This window comes from Taudactylus pleione, unplaced genomic scaffold, assembly GCF_031769625.1.
Source record: "Taudactylus pleione unplaced genomic scaffold, aTauple2 ptg000386l, whole genome shotgun sequence".
Taxonomy (NCBI): Eukaryota; Metazoa; Chordata; class Amphibia; order Anura; family Myobatrachidae; genus Taudactylus; species Taudactylus pleione.
The window spans coordinates 7,202,603-7,218,394 of record NW_028284787.1 but is presented as its reverse complement, the minus strand read 5'-3'; the positions used below and the strand labels follow the sequence as shown (position 1 = coordinate 7,218,394).

The window sequence follows — 15,792 nt, the reverse complement described above, 5'->3', positions numbered from 1 at the left end:
TATTCCATCGTATTTGAAGGACACCACCACATTGTTAAGTAGATTGAAGAATTTCAAACAGGTGGAATAAAATATGTTGATCTGCAGTGCAGATGTAAAAGTCTGTACACGTGCATCCCTCATCATGAAGGAATAGATGCAGTGAGAACATTGATTACCCTTGTTATAAGGGTCCACCTCAGGAATTATTTTTAAAATTATTGTTATTAGTTTTGAATGATTTTTTCTTCAATGGTCGGTACTACCTATAGAGGGCTGGGTGTGCGATGGGGTCCCCAGTGGCCCCCCCGTATGCAAATGCCTTTATGTACGTAGTACAAAGCAAATTATTTTATAACATTCATGATCTGTCAGGTCACATTTGTCTATTTCTTAGATACATAGACGATTTGTTAATACTGTGGAAAGATACAGAAAAAAGTTTAAGACACTTACTTGATGAACATAACAATTCAGACAGTGTTGTGAAACTTACTTATTCTATCAGTGCCATTAATGTACATTTCCTAGATCAGGGGTGGGGAACCTTTTTTCTGCTGATGGCCATTTGGATATATATAACAGTATTTGCGGGCCCGGTGCAGGCCATGCCCCCTCCGTGAGACATCAGACGGGGGCGGGGTCACAATCTCCGGTGATTACAGCAATGCCAGGAGCATCCTGAGGATGCTCCGGAGATCTGTAAGGGTAGCTGTGTGACCATCTGAAACGTCCTAAGGATGCTCCAGGCGGCACTGCTGCATAGATTCTGGCTGCAGGGTGCCGTTCTAGGCACCCTGTTAGCCAGATGAGGCTAGCAGAAAAAAGCTTGGAGGGCCAGACCAAATGATTCCGCGGGCCTTATACGGCCCCCGGGCCTGAGGTTCCCCATCCCTGTCCTAGATGTTGACATACATGTGATAAATGGAAATTTGAAAACATCAATATTTATAAAAGAAACAGATAGAATTACACTGTTACACCACAGTAGTTTTCACCCATTATCGTTACGGAAAGGCCTCACTTATTCTCAATTCCTCAGGGTGAGACGCATAACATCAGACCCTAAAGAAATGGAATCAGCTTTGGACATGATGCTAGAGAAATTTGTACATCGGGGATATAAAAGAAGAGATCTAAATAAATTAAAAACCAAAGTTTTGAACATACCAATAGAAAAGACCTTACAAACTAATGGTCCTACACAGCAAAATTTGGGTACACAATTTTACCCATGGATCAATCAATACTGCACTGATAGTGTAAACATAATTAAAAAAGCTAAATCCTGGTGGCCCATAGTTAATACGGATAACAGCTTGACAGCATTATCTAAGACTCGATTAATCCCCAGCTATACAAGAAACAAGAACATCAGGGATTCAGTAGCAAATTAGATATAACATCACTAACTAAAAGACAACCCTCTAATTTTTTGAGTCATAAAATGGGATGTTACAAATGCCTTGGTTGCATTACGTGTAATACATTAATAGCGGGTCATACTTTTAGTCATGCCCATACTGGAAAGAAATACACTATAAATTATGCTTTGACCTGTACTACTCCATTTGTAGTCTATATGTTGATATTCCCCTGTTGTTTAGCCTATATAGGCAAAACCCAGAGGCAATTCAAAGAACGCATGGCACTACACAGAAAAGCCATTAAACAGGCATTCGAGAAAGGGAGCAGTGACCAGCCTGTAGCCAGACACTGTCTCCAATTAAAAAACATGCGTGCTATGATCATAGATCATGTACCTTTTGAAAAGAGAGGAGGAGATAAAGGACGCAAGGAATGCAGATAGATATTTTGTTTGAACACTGTAAGGGTCAGAATGAGACATTAGGGTTGCAGTGTTATCTTTAAATTTAGAGCAGTGATACCACAAACATCTATGTTTATAACTATAACAGTTATGGTGTATTTATGGGGGAGATGTATGAAGCCCAGAAGCGGTATCAGCGCACGTTATGTGCGCTGATACCGCTTCTCCCCGATGTATGATCGGGGGTCTGGGCGGTAAATGACAGAGGCGCTATGCGCCCCTATCATAATCGGCGCTGCTATCTTGTAGATAGCTTGGGCCATGTACGAACGGTCATATCGTCTGACCATTCAGTTAAGTGCCGCTATCATACATCTACCCCATTGTTCATTATTTATCATTTGTTATTATTGGTGTCAACACTCTGGAGTATTCGTGTCGTACTTAGATCCTAAATATCCATATCTGATACAATAGATTGTTGTACATATATGTCCTGTTTGAACTATTTAACAGTCATGCATGCATCACATACACTTACACCCATGTCTATAGGCATTTGCTTTGTTGCAATATACGCATTCACTATTAGGCAGCAATAAAATATTTCTCTAATACATGACACACAACTCCCTGTTTCATCAATCAATAAAAAAACAAAACAAAAGACATTTACCAATACACCAACACAAATGCATAATATATGCCTAAACAACCAAAAAGCACCAATCATTGTCAGTATTGCATAACAAACAACGATTCACTGCTACTCTTCAAAAAATCTGTTGGCCAAAAAAAAAAAAGAGAAACTATCAAGGTACAACGCTGCAGGTATAGTTTGGCATAAAATGGTCCATTTTATATAAAGGGATGGTTCTAGCTGTATACCAATGTAGATGTAGCTACTTATTACTGGACACCATATTAACAAATTACAGACCTCGGCAGAACTCCTTATGAACATGTTAATTTTACTTATTAATTTATATATATTAAACATGCTTTATTACTTCTTTTTTTTAAGATCTTCAGAACCCAGTCAAGTCAGGCATACTACAGCCATCTCCTACGAGCCAGACAGTTACTTATAGCTGATGAATCTTGAATGCCTACATTGCATTAATAGACAAACACAACAATTACTCTTGGAAAGCTAATATTGTGCTAATAATGGGCTGCTATGAGTAGTTTTGTTCTACTGTTTTTATTTAAATCAATACAATAAGAAGGGTTTGTGGGGTTTCCAATATCATCCATTGAGGAAATAAAATCCAATATAGCCACTCCTCACAAGGAATCCAAATCATCACCTTTAATAAGTCCTTAAATAGCATTGCATATAAAAAGCAAAATGGCAAGTGTTCATAGCAGACATTGGGGCCTATTAATCAATAGCCTCAGTTTTGCTCTGTTAATTAATATCTGTTACCCCCACTATTTGCAGTTATAATACATGAATGATAGGAACAATTTGTTATTACAGCCATACCAATATAGCACATCCAATAAGAGGCTGTCCTAGCGATGACTGTGAGAAGAGAAGACAGGAAAGAGGAGGAGTGAGGTCAGAGAGAGAAGGCAAGGCGTGGAAGAGTGACCTCAGAGAGAGAAATGTCCAGGAGTAGTGAAGTCAGAGGGAAAAGACGACGACACTGACATTACTATATTTCAGGCACTACCAGCAAATAAATTTTTGTTACTTGCTTCACAGAGACACCAACTGGGTCTGATGCTCGGTTCTGGCAGTCTTTTGTTTTTATGTGAGTTGCCGAACTATGTTGTAGAGGAAGGTACACACCTAGGGGCAGTTTAAGAAAGGTGGGGGCCCCTGTGCGGACTACATCATGGTAGTCTGGGATTTCTAACTTAATAACTTGAAGATTTAAACCCAGGCAATGCCGTGTACTTCAGCTATTTACATATATATGTAAAGACAATTGCTACATTTGTAGTACTCCTCAAGTCGATTTTTTTGGTATGTTCTGTTTGACCTACCTAGGGGTAAATTTACTAAAAATCGTGTCTGACCTGTGTTTCTCCATGTTTAAACACGGATAGGATCGATCAAACACGGGAGTTTCTTATTAAATGAAATCCGGGAATTTACTAAGCTCCAGTGTTTAACTGGATCATGTTTAACGATGGTGTATGTGATCGTGTTTCCTTCCCATGTTCCCTGTGTCCCCCTTAGCCCAACAGTAAGATATGCACAGGCTGTTTGTGCGTATATATATATATTACAAAAAAGTGCAAATTTTTTAAAAAAATCAACGTGGAGTTACCCACCAAAAGTATAACCAGCCCCAGGCTCTGTGAGCTGGTCTTGGTTCTAAAAATATGTGGAACAAAATGTGTATGGGTCCCCCGTATTTTATGAACCAGAATTGGGCTCTGTGAGCTGGTCCTGTTTTTAAAAATACAGGTGTATTTTAAAAACCAGCACCAGGCTCAAACTAGTCGGAGTGTAATGCCACAGCCAGGGGACCCTTTTACCGGGTCCCCACACCAAAGCTTTTACATCCCAAACTAGTCAGCCCAGGGAGGGGATCCCAGGGGAAGTGGGGAGCCCTCCATTAAAGGGGCCCCTCCTCTCCTGAGCTTCCCAGGCCTAGGCTGAAGCCCAGGGCTCATCCCTGCACCCTTAGCCGGCGTTTGCAGTGGTAATAGTGACAATAATAAATGGTACAATTTATTTTTACAGTAGGACTACAGAATCCAGCATGCCTGCCCTTTGGCACTTGTGGAACAACAAGTGCCAGCAAGCGTCCGGCACCGGTACCCCCACTGTATAAAATATAGTGAGAAAAAACACAGTACACACACACCATAAATAGTATGATTATTACATACATACAAACACACACATACTATACTCAGTGTCCCCAGTGTTCGGTCCCCTTGTCCAGAAGAGATTCCGTTTTTTCCCTAAAAAAAAAAAAATGTATACTCACCTACCTCTTGGAGCAGGTCGGTCCTTTCTCAAGTAAAGATTCCAACCATAAAAAAACAACCTAAACCATTTCGGACACTGAAGTGATGTATTTGTTTCCACACACATCTCTTACCCAGAAAGTGACAGAACCTTCAAGGTTTCCATCACTTGCTGGGCCGCCAGCCAATCAGAGACCGCTACTAGAGTTGTGTTTGCAAAATATGCAAAATACGACTGTTTTGCAAATTCAAACAAACACGGAGCTTAGTAAATTTACCCCCTAGTGCTTGTTTGTATGTTTGTATGTATTCCATTTATTGTACAATTGTGGAAAAAAGTATTCTGAACAGCCAATTAGCAGAATATAAATAATACTTGTCTTTTTTTTATATTTTAGGAATGATTGTGAAAAGGATGCAGTAACCATAGCTATCATCAATAGCTTGTCATCGCTATATGCTTCCATCCCAATCTTTTGTATTTTAGGGTTCAAAGCAAAAAATGGGTATTGGGACTGTCTGGATAGGTAACTATATGACATTTTATACATATTTTAAGTATTAAATTAATTTAAGACATATTGTCACACACATTTGAGATATAACTAAACTAATCATTTCAACTTTTTACAGGAATATTGTTTCCTTAACAAATGAATTTGATCTAAATGAAATGAGTATTACTAGAGATAACTACAATGAGTCTTTCCAAAGCCTCAATTTAACCTACCCAGAAAGAATCTCTCATCTAGAAATGAACGAGTGCAACTTGCAAGAATTTCTGGATCAGGTAATAATCTTTCAGGAGACCTTGAAATAAACAACTATGGGCCTGATTCAGAGATTTACACAAACCCGATGGTTAGCCTACATCTCCGATTGTTGGGTGTATACTTATTACCCATACTGCAAGATCTGCATGATCGCTCACATTCTCCCCCTTAGCCGCAACATATTTGACATGCTGGGTTTAGAGTGCAAAGCGGGAGCTGACACAAGGACCGTTCTCCAAAACGGGGTCGTGCCATCCATCTTTTGAAGGCACGCCAAGACGAGAGTCTGCCTCGTCGGACGCAGACTTTCTGGACCCGGCAGTACAATTCAGCTAATGCAGCCTGGCCAAAGCAGCAACCATGGAGGCCAGGGCCAGATTAAAGTTTGTTGGGGTCCTGGGGCAACAACCTTGTGGGGGGCTCCTATCAATATAATTGTATTAAAAGTATATACATATGTATATTTGTGCAGGAGAGCTGCATGAGCAGGCAGGCAGGACAGGGAGTGGGTATGCTTGGGCATGTGCGCAGAAACTGCACCGACACACCGAGATACGGGGGAGCACTGAGTGGCCTGGATCTCCATCTACACACTTACATACATACAAACATACATACTACATACATATATTCACACAGAAGAACACATATATACATATATATATACACCACACATGCATGTGTCACACATACATTACACACACACACATACATAAATACGGTATGCAATCGGGAAGCCGGCGGACGTAAGCCCGACAGCCGGCTCCCGACTGATTTATCCCGGTGAGGGTTAAATGACAGGCGTATAATTCTAGATGCCTGTCATTTTACCGACTCCGGGAGACCGGCGCCCCCGAAATCCGGATCGAAGTAGTGCTGGGCGCCGCTGCGGACAGCCGCAGGAGGGGTTAGGTTTAGGGCTCCCGGGGGGACTTAGGGTTAGGCGCCCCCCCAGGAGGTTAGGGTTAGGCTAGGGGAAGGGAGGGTCAGGGTTAGGCACCCCCGGGGGGGACTTAGGGTTAGGCACCCCCTCAGGGGACTTAGGTTTAGGCGGCGGGGAAGGGGGGGTTAGGTTTAGGCACTTAGAGGGGGGTTGGGCACTGGGGGGAAGGTTAGGGTTAGGCACCCCTAAGGAGGGTTAGGGTTAGGATGGTTAGGTTAGGTTAGTTCATACATACCTGGGGACAATCAGGATTTTCAGCCATGTCGGCCTGCCGCTGTCGGGATTTGAACTGCCAGACTTGTGTCCGGCGGAAATTCATATGTATCCATAGATACAGTACATACATGCATACATACATACATACACAAGTACACACACACTTACCTTGCAGCATCTGCAGACTGCATGTTGTGAATGGGATGGGGATGAGACCTGACAGACAGGCACCATGTGTTTAAGCTCTTTCCCCTTTGTGGCAAAATGCCATGAGGTGGACGGGGCTTAAAAAAATGGTGACTGCTCTGATACAGCTGCTGCTACCGTGTAGGGGCCCCCTAGGCAGGGGCGGATTGGGCCGCCGGGAAAACGGGGTACTTACCGCTGGGTCAGACATCTCTGTCATTAGCAGCCCCGTCAGGGCCTTCACATGTTAGAAGCGGCGGCAGTGGAGAAGCTGAAGATGTCAGGCGACTGGGCCGTGCAGACAGCACGGTCTCTCAAGGCTGCCAGTAACACAGCCTTGCAGTTACCTCTCCCCACCACCAGGTGTCTCACTCCAGTGTGGCCTCCTCATTAAACAGCACAGCTTACGCATCGGTTAGGTCTAGACTATACAAGGCTGATGGACCTGTGACGTCACACCCTCGTGACCCGGCCTGAAAGGGGGAGGGGCGGGGATGCTAACGGGGGACCAAAAGTGTCCCCTCGCTAGCCACGCTTCGGGCACGGTGGCTCGCTGCGCTCGCCACAAATATATATTCCCCCTCTATGCCCTAGTGGATGGTAACGCAGGAGCGGTCCAGCCTCCTGCAGCGGTCACGTGGTGGATATGTCACAGAGGTCCTTTATCCACATAGGAAATAGTAGCAACCCTTACGCATCGTCACTGGCTGAACTGCTCTTCGATCTGAACACTGCTGGTGGAGCAGTGAGACCAGGATTGGACAAAGGCTGGTAAGGTAAGTGACCCTCTGGGGGGGCTGAACACAGCTGCCAACACAAACAAACAAACACACACACACACACATGTGACATTGCTATTATATAGGGGAGAGGGAACAGTACAGTGACATAAAAGGGGGAATAATACAGCCCCCAGCACACACTGATATGTAGTATTATTATATAGGAGAGAGGGGCAGTACACTGTTATATGAGGGGAAATAACACCGCTCCCAGCACACACTGATATGTGGTATTATTATTAATATATAGGGAAGAGGGGACTGTACAGTGATATATGAGAGGGGGGGGACACAGATCCCAGTGCACACTGATATGTGGTATTATTATATGGGGGAGAGGGGACTGTACAGTGATATATGAGGGGGAATAACACCGCTCCCAGCACACACTGATATGTGGTATTATTATATAGGGTGAGGGGACAGTACAGTGATATATGAGGGGGAATAACACAGGTCGCCTCCCAGCACACACTGATATATGGTATTATTATTATATAGGAGAGAGGGGCAGCACACTGATATATGAGGGGAAATAACACCGCTCCCAGCACATACTGATATGTGGTATTGTTCTTAATATATAGGGAAGAGGGGACTGTACAGTGATATATGAGAGGGGGGGGGGCACGGCTCCCAGTGCACACTGATATGTGGTATTAATATATAGGGGAGAGGGGACTGTACAGTGATATATGAGGGGGAATAATACAGCTCCTAGCATACTGATATGTGGTACTATTATTTTATAGGTGACATGGGACAGTACAGTGATATAGAATGGGGAATAACACAGCCATAAGCACACATTGATATGTGGTATTAATATTATATTGAGGTGAAGGCACTATACAGTGATGTGAGGGGGAATAAAATAGTCCCCAGCATACATTGAGATGTGGCATTATTATTATTATTATTATTATTATTATTATTATTATTATTATTATTATTATTATTATTATTATATAGAGGAGATGGGATTGTACATTGATAAATGATGAAGAAAAAAACATCTTTCGTCACTCTCTTTCTATCTTTCTCGTTTGTTTCTCTACCTTCCCACATCATTCTCTGTGATTTCTTGCTCTCTCCTCTACTTGCCCCCTATATACCATCCGATCCATTTAGATATGTCATCAGATCCTGCCCCCTTCACAGACTCCACCTCCTCCCATTTAGGGCTGCTGCAGAAATTTCCCGGGCTGGTCTTCCATCCCAATCCACCCCTGCCCCTAGGTGTGGGGGCCCCGGAACAACTTCCCCTGTCGCCTCCTTTAATCTGGCCCTGATAGCAGCCCAAGGTTGTGATGGTCACGATGGTGATCTGAGGCAGCGTCTGCGGATGCTGCACTTGGATCACAGGTGCAGCCAGGAGGTGACTATTTCCTACAGACACCTCCTGCTGCATTTACAGTTAAGTTGGACGGTATGGCACAGCCACTTCCCTGTGCCTGTGCAATACTGTCAATCTCTGAATCAGGCCCTATGTCCTTTGTTTGCTAATGGTAGCACACAATATATAGGCATGTTATTTTTAATTGTGTGTGGCAAACTGTTTACTTAGTATAAAATTTTGTTAAAATACTTAGAGACAAAGGCCTTCACTCAGAGGCGGCCGTACGGTCTGCAACCGCATGGCCGCCTCGATGTTTGTCAAGTGCGCATGCGCACGAGGGAGCCGGCTCCTTCGTGCGCATGCGTGAGACCTGCTACGACCGACAGCGCCGGTCATAGCGGGTCTCTTTCCAAAGGGGGCGAGCTGTCGATGTTGATTGGAAGGCGGGCCGGGGGGGGGTGGCAGCCCAAACGGAGGCGTTCCCATGGGAACGCCTACCATTTGGGGGAGGCCCCACTGACATCACTAGTGATGTCAGTGGAGTGCTTCCGGCTCTGACAGAGCCAGAAGCTCTCCGGGGCTTACGACAAGTGAGACCCTACCCATGGGTCTCGTTGTAAGCCCCGATGGTCGCGATGGTCTCTGACCATAGCGACCATCACCCTAGTGGTCGTTAGAGCTGTGGGTGTAAACTAGGGATGTGCAGGCTCGGATAGGTTCGAGTTTGCACGTGGAGTTCGGATTTTTCCCTCCAAAAAAACGGTACTCAGAACGAGGCAAAACGTCATCTTACATGGACGAACATCATCATTCCTGGACAAAAGACCAGGAATGATGATGTTCGTCCATGTAAGATGACGTTTTGCCTCGTTCTGAGTACCGTTTTTTTGGAGGGAAAAATCCGAACTCCACGTGCAAACTCGAACCTATCCGAGCCTGCACATCCCTAGTGTAAACCCACAGCCTAACGACCGAAACAGAGGCGGCCGGTCAGGATGCAAGCGGCCGCCCAGTTTCTGAGCGACCGCTTGCATCCTCCGACCGCCTCTGAATGAGGCCCAAAGAGCTAGCTCAATGGTGATACCTGTATATATAAACACACAAATACAGTATGGTACATAACTCTTTTATATATATAAATATTGTATAAACAGTGGTGTATCTACAAAATTCTGGGAGCCATTTTGATATGCCAAATGCACCTCCGAGTTCACACTGATATAAAATAATCTGTAATATTCCGTTCAAAAATTATACCCCACATGCAATCTGCTTTGTTCAGGTACTAAATATAATTGTGAAAAAAATGTAGATGAGTTGGGATGTGGAGAGTATCGTAAGAATGTCGTATAAAATACCTGCTCTTTCCGGCCTTTTCGTTCCCTCAACCCCTTCACCAGCTATAGGTAACATTCTACACACCTATGGCTTTTCTTTATCACAGATTTTCATTCACAAACCTGTTCCATTCAAGTTTAAATGCATATTGTGATTCGTCATTTGTTTAAAGTGTATCACCATTGTCTGGGAATTACCGTTTTTGAATCCTCAAGAAGCTTTAGGAAATGGGAATTAATTTTAGATGATTTTTAACACTAAATATTGCAAAATCATAGGCTTTCATTTCCCATTCCCTCATGCCACTTCAACTATTCTTTATGTCTTTCTTTATTTCTCTCTTATGCCTCCCATGTAACTCCAAAGTCAAAATATAAGGGACTATCCAGGGACCATGTAGGCTTAAAGGAAATTTAGGGAATTTGTTTGTTTGATATTAATTTTAGACACTTTTTAACACTATTCCAGTTGTATCTTGTATACAGTCAAATCTTTGTGGTCAGTGTTCTCTCCCCTCTTAGTGTGTCTTGTTATTGCACCCCATTCCTACTGTTTATAGTCCATTCTACACACCCCCTGTGTCTGGACATGGCCACTATTTTTGAATGTTTGCTATCTGTTGTTCACTAATTCTTATGTCTGTTACTGTGTGCCCCACATCTGTCTTCCCCTATGCCTTAAAGCTTGCTATGGTGCCTCTCTAGAATTAAGTATGGAATCCCATCTCTGTGATTTCATGGTGCACCATGGCTAAAACCATAATTTGCATGTGATAAATTCCAATATAGTATACTATGGAAAAAAAAGAAATTAACTGTGTAAGAGCTAAGTTCTTTATTACATTGTTACCCCAAGGTATTATGGATTCCTCTTACAACTCAAAACGGATGAGATTATCTCAGTTTAGAGGAGTGGTGTGGACATTACCTTCTACAAATATAGCATACTGCCTCGTAGCATCTCACTTTGACCACTGCTACTAAAGAACAGTTGTTCTACACTGTAGTAAATTTTAAAGCGAAAATGTTTAGTGGGACAGTTCAGTGGTGTACTGCAGTGGTAGGGGGTAAAGCAACTACAGGACTGGGAGGTAAAGGTTACAGCTTTTAAAAAGTACACAATTGGAATGAAAAGCATCATTGATGATATTGCAGTAGGATGTAGAGGAAGATTCTCCCTTCCAATGAGTCAGAGATTATATTCCTAAACGTGCTAGAGATTACAGTGGTCTAAGTCTAGTAACACAGTATCTTCTTTTGTGTCACAGGCAGTGATGTGTTTTGTTTCCTCAGTACTGTATTTCATCAGGGGGATAGAAGTTGTTATTAAGCTACCAATGGAATATGGAGATATATTAGCACCTGATTCTTATTACATAATATATTGAAAAGCTGTGAAAAAATTCGCCTTAATGTGCTCCATTTTTATAATCTATTGTATGAATAATGGGTCACTATTGTAGTACTGTATTAACAGATAAATATATCAGATTTTTGTATCTACTGTATTTTTATGCAAGCTAAAACTGGAGCAATTTACTCATCTTTACCTTTATCAGTGATGGATAAGTCACTGTTGCTAGTATAAGCATAGTCATATTTTCTGTCTATCTTCAGGCACAGCGGCTTTTAAACACACACAACTAGGGGTATGTGAACATGCCACCTTTTTTCCTTGTTTCCACATTTATGTGTGAAAGTAATTTCATTAAGCAGAAAATAATGAGGCACTGGGTAATACCCATTTTGTGCTTGTTGTGACACTATGCTACTGCTTCTGCTAATCCTAGTTGGATTGTGCAATTGGTTAGCGATTCTGTTGCACTCATGTATTGGTGCCGGCACTAAAATTGCAAAGACAAAACTGATGGGCAAATATATTTACATTGTAGACAACTGTTCGATACTTGAGTTCATTATCTAACTTGCACCAAACTAATTAAATGTTTGGTTGTTATAAGAACAGTGTTAATACTAAATGCTCCTTTTGTTAAATGCCTGAAATAATAAAATGAGTTAGAATTAGTGGCGCAAGGAAGAATGTGAACAATTGCATAGTTTGGCTGGTGTAGCATTATCTATACAATAATTTCAGGAGGTCAGTCCAATCTTGTCAATGCTTGTGCAGTGGAAACCCACTGCAAGGGAGGTGGGACAGGCCCTAGCCAGCTGCTAGAGAGGAAGAGGACTTGTTGCCTGAATGGGGTAAGTGTGGGAGCAGGGTCTGGAAGGAGAGTGGGGAGGAGGGGGTAGAGCAGATGGGATAAAGTGGCAGGGGAGTGGGTATTGGATGCTGAGGTAGTATATATTATATACTCAACGACTTTTAGGCTGCTCACTCTGGGAGGGTGCAGCCAGGTCGGGCTTCTCATCACAGCAGGTGGGCGGTGCGGGGGACGTAGCTCATTGACATGGCTCAATTGTGACCCTGCTGTACAGAACTGAAATGACAGGCATTGTAAAGTAGGGGGCATGACTATTATGATGTGATTCAGCGCATCATCGACCCCCTGGACTGGCCACTTTTGCACCGTAAGGAGTGTGGGCAGAAACGGGGGGGGGGACTGCGGGCCGGTTCCAGGAGAGTTGCCTAGTCTTCCGGGTGGTCGGGAGTGCCACCCAATTTTCGGGAGGCTTCCAACCTTGGGAGAGTAGGTAAGTATGATATATACATTAACTGCTATCTTTAAATGACAAGAAGCGCATAAGAATATAAAAAAATCTGTATTTAATTGTTACAAGTCACGGTCACGACTTGTCTCCCTCGAGCAGTTTGCCTTCCCTGGATGTTGTTGTTCCGGTTCCCTCGGTTGCTAGGCTATCGGCATGCCTCAGGAAGTCACATGCTATCCTTAGCACTGCGTGATTGGATGGTCCTCCTATTTGTACACACTGGCCTTTTGCCGCCTCACCGACCATAGCGTTCCTGTGGGTTCCCTCTCCTCGGCTGCATGGTCAGTGTTCTGTTCCTCCTCGTGGTGAAGATTCTGGTTTTGCCGTAGTGGCTTCCGTACTCTCTCTGGTCCTCCAGCTGCTCCTACGGCTTCCTAGCCACACCAATACTACCATGCCGCCATCGGCTCTCAAAGCCACAGCACCTACTACCAACTATCTACCATTGGCTTTTGCCACATCATTGGCAACTTAGCTGCACCAGCAGCTTCCGTGCTGTCTCCGGCTCTCCAGCTTCTCCTACAGCTTCCCAGCCTACCATACCACACCATCGCCACATTTGCCGCACTATCCGCACACAAGCCACACCATCGACACATTTGCTGCACCATCAGCTCCCAAAGCCGCAGCACTCATAATCAGCTTTCTACCTTCGACTCCTGCCGCACCATCGGCACACAAGCTGTACCTCTCTAAGCTACACCATTAACTCTTCCTATTCTAACTCTTTCCCTCATCACTGGATTTCAACTGACACTCTTGTAAGCTGCTACTACTCTGAGCAGTAAGTCCAGGTGGCCACCTTAATAACAGTGAGCTATCAATATCTAAGGCAGTGGTTCCCAAACTTTTTTGAACCAAGGCGCCCTAGAGTAACAGCAATGTTTTCACGGCACCCCTAAGCCAAAAGTTTGTCCACATATTTACACTACATTGACCATAAGCACTTGCATATTATATGCTTTTTTATGTTTTGGATTCACCTCTCTCAGCAATACATTTTTGTGATAGTATATCTAAGAATTGAATCACTATACTATGGTGACTTTTATATTGTATATTGACCAGACAATTTGATATTGTTGTATTATATTTTATTATAAGCAAAGATTTATAAATAATTATAGCAGTGTGGTGATTGTCAGTTCATCCATATAAACCCTTATGCATATTAATCAGCGCAGGGGTTCCTTCACATATTTTGTCTGTCCAACACACCCAATTCACAGGTGTGTAACTGTGTTACTACTAGCACATTTTTTATCTCTGCTGCTTTATATAACAATTTTTGCAACACACAGGTAATTTGAGTTTATATATTTAAATTTAGTCTAATTAGCGCTGGATGGTTGCTTTTAGTTTGGCTTCTCACCAGGTCACCTCGTTCTCTCAGTTGGGTTCCGCCTTCAGATACAGAAGAGACAATGCAGATTGGCGCATCTCGCTTATCACAAGAGAGATGCAGAAAACCGTCTCTAGGTTTGCAGAGACAAGGGGCATACCGTGAATAATGTCCACTTAAACAGGTAAAAGGCAAGGCTTAGGTGTTCGGGAGGAATTGCATTTAGGCCTGGCTCCCATTTTCTCCAAAAACTCAGTGCTAGTTCCTGCAGCCATCCAACTTGCTAACTCCAATCTGACCTCTTCTGCATTTTTGGATAGTGTAGCGGTTGGCAACTTCATGGATTTCTTTTTTTTTCCACACACTGGGTATACCAGTTATCCCTTTGGATCAGAAAATCCCAATCTGTGGACTGGATGGAGGATTGATTTTGACAGGTCATGTCAAGTTTAAAACGCCTCCTCTCCATTGTCAGTTGGAATTTTGCATTCGGACACCATGTCTTTTTATCTCCTCCATTGTCCCTTGGCCCCTGTCGATCTCTAGGATCTCCCCTGGCTCAGGGATCATAACCCCATAGTTGATTGGTCCTCTGGGGAAATCATAAAATGGAGCCATGCCTGTCAGACTCGATGTCTAGCACTCCCTGTTTGGACAGTACAACCTGCAGTTGCTGAGGTTCCTCTGGTCATCCCACTCCAGTACCGAGATTTCGCTGATGTTTTTCCAAGCAGCTGGCAGACGTTCTCCCTCCGCATCGGGCTTATAACTGTGCCATCAATTTAATACTGGCTGACAAATTACTCAAAGGCCGGTTGCATTCCCCTTCTGTTCCAGAGGACATGGCAATATGAGATTACATCAAAGACGCATTGGCAAAGGGATTTATCCACCCCTCTAAGTTACCAGTAGGGGCTGTTTTTTTTTTGTGGAGGACAGGTCCCTTACTCCATGTATCAATTATAGAGGTTCTAAATAACATCACCATCAAAACTCCTATCCGCTTCCTCTCATCTCGGTATTTTTTAAGCTGTGCCAGGCGAGCATCTTCTCAAAAATAGACATTAGAGGAGCATACAACTTGATCAGTATAAGGAGTGGAGACGAATGTAAAACGGCTTTCAGTACTAACACCGGACATTATGAGTATTAGTCATGCCGTTCGGTTTATCCAATTCCCCGGCGATCTTCCAAGATCTTATTAATGTCATCCTTCGAGAATTCCTGGGAATATTCGTGGTTATTTATTTGGATGACATTCTTATCTTTTCTCAGTCACTGGTCCAACATCATTAGCATGTACGCCTAGTTCTACAGAAATTGCATGAGAATCACCTCTACGCAAAGCTAGAGAAGTGTGATTTTGATGTCACCCAAGTTTCCTTTCTAGGCTAAATGATTTCTTCCCAAGATTTTTCCATGGATCCTGGTAAGGTCGATGCAATTTCAAAATGGGTTCAGCCAACTACTCTCAAAGCAGTCCAGCAGTTCCTCGGCTTTTCTAACTATTACCGCAGATT

The 15,792-nt window shown here is 43.3% G+C and overlaps 1 protein-coding gene across 1 annotated transcript in view; it reads left to right on the top strand.

Moving 5' to 3' along the window:
* The window catches only part of LOC148507711 (sodium-dependent neutral amino acid transporter B(0)AT3-like), a 136,787-nt gene that overhangs the window by 86,639 nt on the left and 34,356 nt on the right, over positions 1 to 15,792 (top strand). The window contains exons 8-9 of the mRNA XM_088445673.1: positions 5,080 to 5,208; positions 5,315 to 5,471. Of these exons, the coding sequence (XP_088301799.1) occupies positions 5,080 to 5,208; positions 5,315 to 5,471 (286 nt within the window). The remainder of the gene's footprint in view (positions 1 to 5,079; positions 5,209 to 5,314; positions 5,472 to 15,792) is intronic.